Source organism: Podarcis cretensis (assembly GCF_951804945.1).
Source record: "Podarcis cretensis genome assembly, chromosome: Z".
In the NCBI taxonomy this organism is placed as follows: Eukaryota; Metazoa; Chordata; class Lepidosauria; order Squamata; family Lacertidae; genus Podarcis; species Podarcis cretensis.
In genome coordinates this window covers 17,637,752-17,652,510 of record NC_137184.1, presented here as the reverse complement: position 1 = coordinate 17,652,510, position 14,759 = coordinate 17,637,752, and the positions used below count along the sequence as shown (strand labels likewise).

At 42.5% G+C, this 14,759-nt stretch overlaps 1 protein-coding gene across 3 annotated transcripts in view; it reads right to left on the bottom strand.

Moving 5' to 3' along the window:
• The window catches only part of COL5A1 (collagen type V alpha 1 chain), a 181,126-nt gene that overhangs the window by 104,883 nt on the left and 61,484 nt on the right, over positions 1-14,759 (bottom strand). For all 3 annotated transcript variants that reach the window (XM_079961194.1, XM_079961196.1, XM_079961195.1), the window contains exon 5: positions 614-745. In XM_079961194.1, the coding sequence (XP_079817320.1) occupies positions 614-745 (132 nt within the window). The remainder of the gene's footprint in view (positions 1-613; positions 746-14,759) is intronic.

The following is a 14,759-nucleotide window of genomic DNA, read 5'->3' as shown; positions in this document are numbered from 1 at the left end:
GCGAGATGAGCGCCGCAACCCCAGAGTCATCCACGACTGGACCTAATGGTCAGGGTCCCTTTACCTAAGGGTGCTGGAGTGTAGCTTTGGAAGCGTGAACTACCATTCCTAGGATTCTTTGCAGGAAGGAATATGCTTTGAATGCATGGTGTATATGCTTACACAAAGTCTGTTACACTTGCTTGTACACACAGCCCATGTTAAAAAGGAAAAAAAAGACAATTTGTTAACCACTTAGAATTTTCGTAGGTATTTAAAGCAAAAAAAATCAGGGTGGTATTCACCTAAGTTTTGCTCTGAGTAGACCCATTAAAATTAATTTCAATTAATTTCAATGGGTCTACCCTGAGTCGAACGGTATCTAAAACAGACTGGAGTGGGTTTATGAATAAACCCATGTGAAACTGAAGCAGAGGTAGATCGCTCCCTCCCCATAGAAAAGTGGTGTGTGCTTTTTGGGGAAGGGGTGGTTTCAGCTCATCACTCCACTTCCATGAAGGGGTTGCACTGGGGTTGCCTTGCCATTCCTTGCTCTGGATTGCATGGGGAGCCAGCAGGCTGCCTCCAGATTTTGCACCGACATTGTGAGAGTCGTTCATCTCTTTCCACTTACATATTCATCAGGGTTGGGGTCCTGGGACTGCGGCGCATCTGGGACAGCTGTGTCACAATCCGGGCTGTAGTGCTCACAATAGTCGTAGGCTGCTCGGTGGTCTGCTACCACGAAGAGCTGCTGGATGTCACCCTGGGAGGAGAGAGACGGGAAAGATGCAGCTGACACAAAAGGATGGGACACCACACTGTGGCAAGGCGGACACCCACCATCTATAATGAGTTAAAGGAAATGTTTAAAATCCCATTCACTAAAAGACCCGAGGCATTTTTATTACGAAGCATGACATCAGAGATCAAGAATAAAATCAGACCATTATTCATGTATTCAACAACTGCAGCAAGGATTCTAATAGCAAGAAATTGGAAAAGTGATACCATCCCTTCAAAGATTGAATGGCGAGCCAAATTAATAGAGTATTTACAGCTAGCAAGGAGAACTGGGACAGTGAGAGGAAACTCAACACAAGATGTTACGTAATAAGGAATGGATTAAGGAACATCTCAAAGGGTACTGTGATAATAAACGTTTCCTGGCAGATATCCAATGAGTCTTGTGATATAAGGAAGTATTTTAAAAAGTTTAAATTAAGATATAGAAAAATATTAATAAGAAATTGTGTAAAAAAACTGAATGCAAAATAGTACAATGGGTTTAGTTCTTTTTTCTTATAGAAAAGTTCTTTTTTCTTATAGAATGTTTGTACTGTATGTTTGTTTTGTGTGTATTTTAAGATATCTTCTTGTTTAATAAAGTTTATTAAGAGAGAGAGAGAAGATGGACACCATCCCCATCACATGGGCTGAGGGCAGGGAACTGTTTTTTATTGTCAAGGGCTGCATACCCTTTTTTTTTAATTACAGCGGTATCTCGGGTTAAGAACTTAATTCATTCTTTTTTAAATTTCTCTTTATTAATTTTCATACACACATATACACACATATGTACAGAAAGTAAATTCTTCACAAAAAGAAAACAATAATAAGAACAGCATAACTTAATTATAAGAAAAGAAAAAAAACAAAGACAAACATGTAAGTTATTGACTTCCCTCCATCTCAGTTTTGGATTATGTAGTACATTTTTCCCCGCAGTTTATCTTTAAAACTTTTGTATGTCGAAGGGTTATATTAAGCCTACTGTGATCTTTGGATTTTTTAAATCTACTTCAATATAGGTTATGAATTTATTCCATTCTTTAATAAACTTTGTTTCTTTCTGGTCTCTGATTTTTTGTGTTATTTTTGCCGATTCTGAATATTCAAATAATTTACTTTGCCAATCTCTTACTGTTGGGATATTGATTGATTTCCAATTTTGGGCGATTAAAATTCTAGCAGCTGTTGTTGCATACTGGAATAAGGTCTGGTCCTCTTTCTTAATTTCATTGCCAATCATTCCCAGAAGAAAATTTTCAGGTTTTTTAACAAAAGTATATTTAAACATTTTTTTTAGTTCATTATAAATCAGCTCCCAGAAGTTCTTGATTTTTTCACAAGTCCACCACATGTGGTAAAAACTACCTCCCTTGTTTTTACACCTCCAGCACATTTTATCTCCATTCTTATAGATTTTTCCTAACTTTACCATCTGTACATCATTTTTTCCATGTTTTCTCTTAAGGCAACACAAGCAGTGAACTTCATATCTTTATTCCAGAGCTTAATCCAACTATCGTATTCCAAATGATATCCCAGATCTATCGCTCATTTCACCATAACTTCTTTTATTTCCTTGTCCTTAGTATCCCATTCTAACAGTTGATTATACATTTTTGATAAGAGTTTTGAATTTCCTTCCAGTATTTCTATCTGGAATCTTGATTTTTTTCCCGTTCATCCCGATCTTTTTATCTTCTGTCCACAGTGCATTAATTTGATGGAATTGTAACCAACTCGTTAATTTATCTCCTAGTTCTTCATACGTTTTGATCTGCCAACCTTTTTCTGTTCTCACCAATAAATCTTCATATGTCCATCTCTTACCTTCTAAGTTTGTTTTTTTAATTGTTAAAATATCTATTGGTGACAACCACCAGGGAGTTTTCCTTTCAAGAAGATTTTTATTTCTTTCCCAAACCTCTAGCAGAGGTCCTCTAATGATGTGACTGGAGAATTCTTTATGTACTTTTGCTTTATTATGCCACAAATATGCATGCCAAACGAATCTGATGTTGAAACCTTCTAAATCTAGTAGGTCAGTGTTTTTTATTACAATCCATTCTTTAATCCAACAGAGGCATGAGGCCTTGTAATACAGTTTCAAATTCGGTACCGCAAAACCTCCTCTTTCTCTTCTATCTGTAAGCAATTTAAATTTAATTCTAGGCCTTTTCCCCTGCCAAATGAATTTAGATAAAATTTTCTGCCAATCTTTAAATACTTTGTTTCCTCTTATTACCGGAATATTTTGAAATAGAAATAATAACTTTGGAAGTATATTCATCTTAATTGAGGCCATTCTTCCTGACCATGATAATTTTATTCTGTTCCATATATCTAAATCTTTTTAAATTTCTTTCCAGGTTGTTTCATAATTGTCCATCATTAAATTTATGTTCTTCATAGTTAGCCAGATTCCCAGGTATTTTACTTTTTTTACCACTTTAATTCCAATTTTAGCCTCCAGCTGGTTTTTCATAACTTCTTCCATGTTCTTTGTCATCATTTTAGTTTTTGATTTGTTTAACTTAAAACCCGATAACTTTCCAAATTCTTCTAACAATTCTATTACCTTATGGACACTTTGTGGATCTTCTAATGATACCATCAGACCATCAGCGTATGCTTTCAGTTTGTATTCTTTTTTCCCAATTTTAATTCCACGTATTTCTGGAGTTGTTCTTATCTTATTTGCTATAATTTCTAGTATCATTATAAATAAAAGAGGTGATAGAGGGCACCCCTGTCTTGTACCCTTTGAAATTTTGAAATAATCAGTTAAATCATTATTAATAATCAATTTTGCTTTCTGACTTGAGTAAATAGCTTTTATCCCTTCCAGGAAGGCGCCCTCTATCCCTACTGTTTCTAGACATCTTATAAGGAATTGCCAAGATACATTATCGAAGGCCTTTTCGGCGTCAATAAAAATTAGTGCCGCAGGTATTTCATTCTTTGCCTCTAGATATTCAATGATGTTAATTATAACTTAGTTCGTTCTGGAGGTCCATTCTTAACCTGAAACTGTTCTTAACCTGAGGTACCACTTTAGCTAATGGGGCCTCCCGTTGCCGCCGCTGCACAATTTCTGTTCTCATCCTGAAGCGAAGTTCTTAACCCGAGGTAATATTTCTGGGTTAGTGGAGTCTGTAATCTGAAGCGCCTGTAACCTGAAGTGTCTGTAACCAAGGTACCACTGTATATACCTACTGTATGGAAGTTGACAACTGGACAATGAAAATAGATTCTATGTGCCCCAACTATGGCCAAAAGACTGCCATTGATGAACTGGAATAATAACGTTATGGTCCCCATTACTCGATAGACTGAAGACATGACATGAATGGATTGCTTAAAGATACAGACTCTGTTTGGATAAATATATTGGCATTTGGAATGACTATTGTAGGTTATCAACAATCATATACATATTAGGACAATAATTGTACTTATATACCTATATAATATGCATGAAAGTGTAACTGGTTACATTGATTCTGCTATACTATGTATTTTTATTGCACTTTTTCTTATTTTTCTTTGTACTTTCCTTCTTCTTTTTCTCTTTTTTCACTTTATCTTGTACAACTGAAATATTCTCTCTCTCTCTCTCTGGGTGTGTGTGGGGGGCTGCATACCCTCAGAGGTAATCTGTCAAGGGACAGAGCAAGGAGTACGTGCAGCCACCTCTTCTTTTTTCCCTTTTCTCTTTTTCCACCCCGCCTTTCCTCTCCCTTAACCCACAGGGAACAAACAGCAGTGTCTCATCCATAAAAGGCCTGACCACCAGGCCTTACCGTTTCCTAGGCAAACCAGCACTTAGAAGAGTTTAATAATAATAATAATAATAATAATAATAATAATGTGCAAAAATGTGCATCCTTAGGAGGATATTATGTGGCTTCTCTTCCCTTTCTCATTTTTTCAATTTGGCTCCAACACCAAGCCTCAGCAAACCCATTTTGCTGTTGTTTGGCTGGTGGTCAAAAATTCACTTTAGCCCTGGCTGGATGTGAAGGTGTGTAAACAGACCACTCTTGCTCGCTTTCCCATGCCAATGACCAAATTTATCCAGACAGCGAGAACATCTGGAGGGAGGTGGACAGCATCACAGCCACAATCTGGCCCTGCCAACAGGAGGGCATCAGAGCAGTCGCTCAAGATCAGGGCAAAGTAAGAGGCCCTCAAAAGACCAAGGGGCTTCATGGTCCAGGACAGGTGCCAGTTGCTGCATGCCAATCTGAGCTTTTCCTATGGTTTATTTCTGCTGGCATAAACTTGATATAAAATATACCTCTCAGTGAAATTGCTTGTGTTCTGGAAGGCTTCCTGATCTCCTGTGATTTTATGTAAAGATCAGGACAGCAATCTGGTGTCACGAGCAAAATTTAATTTGCATCTCCTGTAAAATGAATGAGTTCCACATAGGCAGTAGTAAAGTAAATTCAGAACTCAGGAAATACAGATAACCAGTTTAGGAATTTCTCACTGGGATTGTATTCTTTCAGTTACCAACTAAGGAAAAACAGAATAATCAGCAGAAAGGAACTTAACAGAAAAGAAACAACAGAACAAAGGAATATAGGTGTTAATGCAAATCACTCATCCCTTGTCCATAACCTAACATGGGCTCAGAATAATATTTAAGCCCCAGATTGTCCATGGTTGGTTAGCTCTCACAGCTTCAACATGTGCCGCCTTTTCAATCTGCATTCTCAAGGACAAGCTTGACACTCTCCTTCACTTCCGGACAGGTTTACCCTTTTCCCTCCCTTTTCTACTTCACATACGAGTCTCTGAAAAATGTCAGAGTTACTCTCTCTTTAGGCTTTTGATAGGTCTCCTTCTTTTACTCTTTAGCTCAATGTGTGCTTTACAGTGGTACCTCGGGTTACAGATGCTTCAGGTTACAAGACGCTTCAGGTTACAGACTCCGCTAACCCAGAAATAGTACCTCAGGTTAAGAACTTTACCTCAGGATGAGAACAGAAATCATGCTCCGGCGGCGTGGTGGCAGCAGGAGGCCCCATTAGCTAAAGTGGTACCTCAGGTTAAGAACAGTTTCAGGTTAACAACAGACCTCTAGAACGAATTAAGTTCTTATCCCAAGGTACCACTGTATTTGTTTAATTGTTTATTATTTTATAAAATGTATATGCTGCCTAATTGTGGAAATAAAAAAAAAAACCTCAAAGCAGTTTACAAAAAAATAAAAAATAAAATTATCACCAGAAAAGTTTACAACCATACTGTAAAACATACAAGAAGTTAAAGCAACAGTGGATGGAAACAAATCAAAATTCATCACATCAACCTTTGAAACATCTGGGGAGGCTTGACTAAACAGAATGTTTTAGCAGGTGCCAAAACGAGTGCAATGAAGGCACCTGCCTGATGTCAATAGGCAGGGAGTTCCAGGGTATAAGTCCTGCCACACTAAAATATTTCCCCCCATAAATGTGCAACAGGTACTATGTGGAAACTGTAGTAGTGCCACTTCTGCTGATCAAATCGGTCAAGTGGGCACCTATGCAGTAAGGTGATGTTGGGGTCAGGTTTTATATACTAATAGCAACACCTTGAACTTGACCCAGAAGCAAATCGGCAACTAGTGCAGATACATGGACAAGGCCTCACTCCTGTCAGCAATCGCGCTGCAGCATTCTGCAGTAACTGCAACTTCTTGATCAGTATGTACTGTACTGTACTGTGCTGCTTATACTGTAACTCTGGTGTCTGAAGCAGCATCCAGCATCTGTTACTGTTGTTTCATGTAATAAATCAACCTTTTAAAAATTCATTTACGTGTGAAACTTTTGGGCCGTAAGGTTAAGGTGAAACACATACAGGCAACTCCCCACTTGCATGTGATATACTTGCACGTAACCGCATACACATGCAGCACTGGGAACCCAGAAGTAGCAGGCGACTCATGAGGAGACCCGTCCTCTCCTCGCAAGCCAGAGGTGCAGCAGGGCTTTGTTGAGGCTGCTCAGCTGAGCATAGGAAAGAGTCTGCTGCACTACCATGCGCACTGATCAGCCTCAACAAAGCCTCAATGCACCACCGGCTCATGAGGAGACCCTCCCTAGAGTGGGTTCTGGGGAGGGTCTTCTCATGAGCTGCCCGCCACTTCTGGGTTCCAAGCGGTTTGTGTGTGTGGTCGCACGCAAGTGGGGAGTTAACCTGTAAACGTTTAAACAGAACCTTATGCCCCCCAAAATGAATTTTAAAAGGTTTATTTATTATACGAAATGAGAGTGACAGGGAAGGGTCTCCTCATGAGCAACGAGGACTCTCCAGGGTGCTTCCCACTTACGCCACTTCCAGACCCTATTTTCCAGGGACGTCCCTGATTTAGAGAAGCTGTACTGGTTTCTGATTTGATCTCGAAATGTCCCGCTTTGAATTAGGATGTCCCTATTTTCATTGAAGAAATGTTGGAGAGTATGGAGCTATCCAATCCGCCCCCCCCCCAGCCATCTGAAGGCAATCCTGTATAGGGAAGTTTAATATTAATAATAATAATAATAATAATAATAATAATAATAATAATAATAATAATAATAATGCTTTATGTTTTTATATATGTTGGAAGCTGCCCAGGGTGGCTGGGGCAACCCAGTAAGATGTGTGGGGTATAAATAGTAAAATTATCATTATGGAATGGGACGTCTCTGTTTCCATTGGAGAAATGTTGGAGGGTATGCATTTCACTTAAGAGCTTGGAGAGCCCAGAGTATAACCCCCACGTAAATGGGGAGTTGCCAGTATTCAAAAACAAACACAGGTTATGTTTCTAGCAAAAAGATCCTTGAAATCCTCTGAGCTCAATATTTAGAAGGCATGTGGGTGGTGGACACAAATGTAGGTTCCAAATACATAGTCTGCTGCCAGCTAGCTGATCAGCAAATGGGCCCTTTTAGCTGTTCCTCTGCCCTCAGAAGTTCAGAAGGTGGCAGCCCAGGGGAGGAGGCCCTTAAGCTGTGGAACAATCTCCCCACACAGATGCATCTGACACCTTCATTGCACAGCTTCCGGATGATACTGAAGATGAACCTCCTTACCCTGCCTTCTGACACCTGAGGGGGGTATGTGGAGCCTTGAGTGCCATCACTGTGGAACTCTCTGCTGCTAGAGATTCAGCAGGCACCTTCTGTGCCAACTTTTAAATGCCTGCTGAAAACTTTTCAATTCTGCCAGGCCTATGTAGGCAAGTAAGAATGCATTCTCCCACAATGGTTAACTGATGTCTGTTCAAATAACAACAAAAACAAAAACAATAATGGCTTTGTTGTATAGTTTTTTTTTTTCCTTTTATTGCTGTATAACCCTGCTTATTTCTCTGATTGTAAATTGTTTTAAACTGTTTTTAATTGTTGTAACCCATCTCGGAACCTTAGGGTGGGTGGTGGGTAATATATTCTGTTATTTATTTTTTCTGTAAGTTGTTTTTAACTGTTTTTAATATTGTGTTGTAATGCTGTAACCCATGTTGGACCTTAAGGTGAAGGGTGAATAATAACAATAACAATAACAATAGTAGTAGTAGTAGTGGTAGTAGTAGTAGTAGTAATGTGATTATGATGATTAGGGCTTCCCCTGCAAATTTCCAGCTTGTACCCAGTCATGGTTTATCAAAATCTCTAGGTATAGGGGGAGCAGAGAGTGGGGTGATTAAAGGATGCATGCAGGGACACTGTTTGGTTAGGAGAACCAGGGTGGCATTGTGGTTAGAGTGCTGGACTAGGACCTGGGAGACCAGGGTTCAAATCCCCTCTTTGCCATGATGCTCACTGAGTGTGACCTTGGGGGCCAGTCGCTGCCTCTCAGGCTAACCCACCTTGCAGGGTGTTGTAGGGTTTAAAAGGGGTGGGGGAGAACCTTGGATTCCACCCTGACTCCTTGGAGAAAAGGTGGGCATAAATGCAATAAATAAAATAATGCCTATCCCTGTTCCCATTGCATCTGCCATGCCCTCAGCTGAGATGCTGTATGTGCCTCAATGACAGAGAAAGGTATGTGAGGAAATTACTCTCTCTGTGTGTGTATGTGTTGAAATAAATACAAAAAGTAAAAAAATTATCCAGTAGCACCTTAGAGACCAACTAAGTTTGTTCTGGGTAGGCAGGGGTAGGGCAGCCTAAGGCCCATGGGCCACAAGCAGCCCATGGGGGTCGTTTAACTGACCCATGAGCCGCCCCCGAACCAAGCCGCCTGCTCAGCAAGTCCCCACGCGCTGCACTAAACCAACACAGTGCGGCACAGGGACTCGCTTCCGTAGCACCAGAAATCACATCTGCGCAGATGCAGGTGTCGGAAATCATGTCTGCACAGACACCGGAAATTGCCAGTGTGGGCGCTCATGCGCACGCGCAATCCAGTCCACAGAGGGATCTCCGCTGGAGTGAACTGGCCCAGGTGAGGTAAACCTTGCCAACCCCTGCATAAGCTTTCATGTCCATGCACACTTTTTCAGTTACACTGAAACAGAAGTCACCAGACCCTTATATATAGTGGGAGGGTGGTGTGGGGTTTTTCTCAGAAGGGTAGTAGGCAATGGGTAATTGACTCAATGGGTATGGTAAACCTGTTGATGACTGTTAACGACTGCAATTAGTCCTACAGGAAAAAGCAAGGGATAGTATGCAGATGACCAAAAATAGCTTTAGCATGTGTAATGAGCCAAGAATCCAATACAGTCATACTTTGAGTTACAGGCGCTTCAGGTTGTGCGTTTTCGGGTTGCACACTGTGCTGAACCCAGAAGTACCGGAACGGGTTACTTCCAGGTTTCGGCGATTGTGCTTGCACATGCGCAGAAGTGCCGAATTGTGACCCGCACGTGCGCAGCTGTAGAACTAATTGCAGTCATTAACAGTACCACAACCCCAGAGTCGTTCGCAACTGGATTTATCGGTCTGGGGTCCCTTTACCTTTATGATGGGGAGGGAGTGGCACTGTGGTCTAAAGCACAGAGCCTAGGGCTTGCTGATCAGAAGATCAATGGTTCGAATCCCCACGATGGGGTGAGCTCCCTTTGCTTGGTCCCTGCTCCTGCCAACCTAGCAGTTTGAAAGCACATCAAAATGCAAGTAGATAAATAGGTACCGCTCCGGTAGGAAGGTAAACGGCGTTTCCGTGCGCTGCTCTGCTTCACCAGAAGGGGCTTAGTCATGCTGGCCACATGACCCGGAAGCTGGCTGCGGACAAACGCCGGCTCCCTCGGCCAGTAAAGCGAGATGAGCGCTGCAACCCCAGAGTCGTTCACGACTGGACTTAACAGTCAGGGGTCCCTTTACCTTTACCTTTAAGGTGCTACTGGACAGTTTTTAAATTTATTTTGACTGCATCAGACCAACACAGCTACCTACCTGTGTGTCTGTGTGTAAGACACACACACACACACACACACACACACAATCTGCAAAGCTTGTTGTGCAGGCTTACTTTCTAAACACGGCTCTTCCCAAATCTTCACCCAACCAGACAACTCTGAGAATAACCTATTGCTCTGTATTTAGCTCCTGAGATTTGCAGAGTTCATAAGGTTAATTCGTGTTACTTCCTGGCTGATGGCTACCAGACCCCCTCAAAGTCTTAATCCAAACATAGCAGGAGGAAACCTATCTTCTCCCACCCACTATCATCCCTGGCAGGGAGATGTCAAATATATAGTTAGAGATATGAGGCATTGGAGTCTATTAGTGGATAGTAGAAATTAATAAATGGTAGCATTTTGATTATTTGGAATATGAAAGGAAAATTCAAGCTGTAGAGGAATTCCTGGGCTAGTCTATGCAAAACAATCTGACCAATTAAGGACAATTAAGAAACAATACAGGCCCAATGAAGGCCACTGGCAATTCAAGAGAACAGTCTCTCTCCCCCCCCCCCTTTGCCCTGAGGTGTGAACAGACATAGGGGATTTAGAAGGTTGCCAGAGTAACTGGGTGTGAGGTGACAGGAAGAGTTGGGGGCCTTTGCTATGAGGCTTGGAATAGCTGAGAAAGGGCAGAATGGTCTTGGCTGGCTGGCTGAAGGCAGGCTGGGAGGGATGCCTTGGACTCCAGTGCTGCACGACTGTGGGGAGCAAGCTCCTCTTGAGATGTACTTCCTCTGTAAAGACTGAAGGTGTTGTTGTTGTTTAGTCATTTAGTCGTGTCCGACTCTTCGTGACCCCATGGACCAGAGCACGCCAGGCACTCCTGTCTTCCACTGCCTCCCGCAGTTTGCTCAAACTCATGTTGGTAGCTTCGAGAACACTATCCAACCATCTCGTTCTCTGTCGTCCCCTTCTCCTTGTGCCCTCCATCTTTCCCAACATCAGGGTCTTTTCCAGGGAGTCTTCTCATGAGGTGGCCAAAATATTGGAGTCTCAGCTTCAGGATCTGTCCTTCTAGTGAGCACTCAGGGCTGATTTCCTTAAGAATGGATAGGTTTGATCTTCTTGCAGTCCATGGGACTCTCAAGAGTCTCCTCCAGCACCATAATTCAGAAGCATCAATTCTTTGGCAATCAGCCTTCTTTATGGTCCAGCTCTCACTTCCATACATCACTACTGGGAAAACCATAGCTTTAACTATACGGACCTTTGTTGGCAAGGTGATGTCTCTGCTTTTTAAGATGCTGTCTAGGTTTGTCATTTCTTTTCTCCCAAGAAGCAGGCATCTTTTAATTTTGTGGCTGCTGTCACCATCTGTAGTGATCACGGAGCCCAAGAAAGTAAAATCTCTCACTGCCTCCATTTCTTCCCCTTCTATTTGCCAGGAGGTGATGGGACCAGTGGCCATGATCTTCGTTTTTTTTGATGTTGAGCTCCAGACCATATTTTGCGCTCTCCTCTTTCACCCTCATGTTTAACTAAACCATATTTCTAAAGGCACGGCAGTCACCACCGCAATATCAGTTCTCCAAAGGAGCACAGTTGGGGTCAAGACCCCTGGAACCCCATGCACAGCTCGGCATGGATTGGGGTGGCCTATAACAATATGCATCCTTCACCTCTGCCCCAAAATATCTTTCCATAGCTGTATATAATCCAGGTTGCTAAGTTTTGGACAATTTCAACAAAGATGCCAGAGACCTCTGATGGGAGTGAAATATTTCTGGCAAATGACAAACTTCACCAGGTTTCTGATGAAAACAGAAGAGTCTTTCCTCCTGGACCAGCACCCTCTTTCCAGATAAAGCTGTCCAGATGCCCAACCCCATCAAGGACAGGATGGTTCAGGAAATGGCAGCCAAAATGGTCAAGGCAGATAGAGCAATTTCCCCATGAAGAAACATTGCAGTTTCTGGGACTTTTCAGTTTAGAGAAATGGCAAGCAAGAGATGGCATGATAGAAGGTAATAAATTGATGCAGCGCATGGAGAAAGTGGATAAAGAAAGGTTTTTCTCTCCTCTGCTAGCATTGGGATTCATGGACACCCAGAAGTAACCTAGCAGCAGAAAGGAAGAGCCAAAGGAATGAAGCCTGGGCATGTCCCGCTGAGTTATCCCACCCTCTAAAAAAAAAAAAAGGGGGGGGGAGGCAGAAATACAAGCATTTGCCACCATACTGATCTACCAACCACTTAGAAGTGGCTTACATTGCATTATATTAGGCTTGGAGACATGCACGAGATTCCCAGCTCCAGTCTATCACTGATGGCTCACCCAATGGAATAAGACACTACTGGCAAAAGCACATTGCCCAGCAGACAGCATCAGTACAGCAGGACCTCAACTCTTGACAAACTGAGACTGGCAAGGCTCTGGCGAATGAGGGGCGCTAACTGATCATAGCCAGCCAAGTCTTAAAATGCTGTGCTTAAAATGCCATGCCAATTTGCTCACAGTAAACTAGGCTATTTGCTTGCACTCATCACTGTGACAGTTTTAGTGACTCCAGGCTGACTCCAGAAATGGATTGCCTGAGCATTATCATTCCAGTTCAGTGGCAGGCAGTAATGCACTTGGGAAAATGAGTCCGTATTAATGTACTTAAATAAATAAATACAGTGGACGCTCGGGTTGTGAACGTGATCCGTGCGGGATGCACGTTCGCAACCCGCAGCATTCGCAACCCACATCTGCGCATGTGTGGGTTGTGACCCTGCGCTTCTGCACACGCGCAAAGCGTGATTTAGTGCTTCTGCGCATGCACGACCGCCGAAACCTGGAAGTAACCCGTTCCGGTACTTCTGGCTTTTGGTGGACCGCAACCTGAAAAAACACAACCTGAAGCGGCTGTAACCCAAGGTATGACTGTAAATAAAATTAGAGGATAAGAAGAGGCTGCTAGTCCATCTAGTCCAGCACCCTGTTCTCACAGTTGCCAACCAGGTGCCTCTTTTGGGAAATCTGGAAGCAGGATTTAAGCACAAGAGCACTTTCCCTTCCTGCTGTTCCCAACAACTGGTTTTCAGAAGCACTGCTGTCTCTAATGTGGATGCAGGGAACAGCCATTGTGACTAATAAACTCTCATTAGCCCTCTTCTCCTCCATGTCCAGTCTTGTCCAGTCCTCTTTTAAAGCCATCATTGCCTCCTGGGGGGTGGAGGGCAGTTCCATGATGTAACTATGAGCTGTATGAAGAAGGCCTTTCTTTCATCTGTTCTGAATCTTCCAACATTCAACTTCACTGGATACCCTGAGTCCTCATATTATGGGGGGGGGGGGGGAGGGACGGACTTTTCTCTAGCCACTTTCTCCATGCCATGTGTAATTTTATAAACTTCCATCATGTTGCCTCTTACTTGCCTTTTCTCTAAACTGAAAAGTCCCAAATGCTGCAACTTTTCCACACAGGCCAGTCACTCTGCTCCCTTAATACCCTTTTCTGAAATAAGAGTCTGTATTAATTTAATGCACTTGCATAACAGCAATTCCAATATGGCTTGAAAATCAGATGACACGATCCAGCATGTAAGCAAGTTAAACAATTAAAACTGAGAGGGAGACCAAGGTGCCCACCCTGATGTCTGTTGCACCCCTGAATGAATCCTTGATCTGGTCTTGCAGATCATATAGGACCTTTATACCAGGTCGTACTAATGACCACATAGCTCAGCGTTGCCTTTCCAACCCAAAGTCTGCCAGATGCTCTGGACCAGCTGGGCCTGATGGGAGATTTGTGCAAAACAACTAACACCAGGATTTGGGGAGCAGTTGTGTACACTGACTGGCAAGAAGCTCTCCAGGATTTCAGGCAGGGGTCTCTTCCAGATCTATATGGATATGCCATTGGGGACTGAACCCGAGACGTTCTGCATGTCAAGCAGACATTCTAACCACTGGGCCATGGTCCTTTCCTTATAAACAATATCAGATTCTAGTCCTCATCATTCAGAAGAAAGTGATGGGAGCATGGGAAGCTGCCTTCAACTGCCTTTAGCTCAATATTGTCTGCACTGGCTAGCAGAACCTCTCCATAATTCCTGGCATAAGATTTCTTTTCACTGTAGAGGCTAGTATTCATTGATAGCCTTCTCTTCTCTCCTTCAAAATTCCAGTATATAAATAGCTGAAATAATAAGAAAAATAACAATTCTACAGTCGACTCTCAGTCACTGGGCCAAAAATGTAGTGGGTTGGTGTGATGATTGAATAAGCAGCACACACAAACACACACACACACGGCAGTTTCTTCTTCTCTTTCTTTTGTTAGAGTAATATTTAGTTACCAATTCATGCTCCTTTAAAGGGGAAGGAAGGTTGATTTAAGGAAGGCTGATTTATTTGAGCTCTCAGATGTCATTCTTCTGCTACGGGGCAGTGGAGGGGGGAACAGCTCTTTCTGTTATTACATCTGCAAGATCAGCATTTTCCTCTCTCTTGCCTCGAATGGAGCAAGGCATTCTGGGCTCCTGTTCCAAAACCCTGGCTGATTGAAAACACATGGAGAAAAGCCACAGAATCCAAAACAGCTAGGGCATGTGTGTGTGTATGTGCGTGTGTTGTTATTTAAGCGGTGTGACTTTTCATTCAAATTTCACCACAT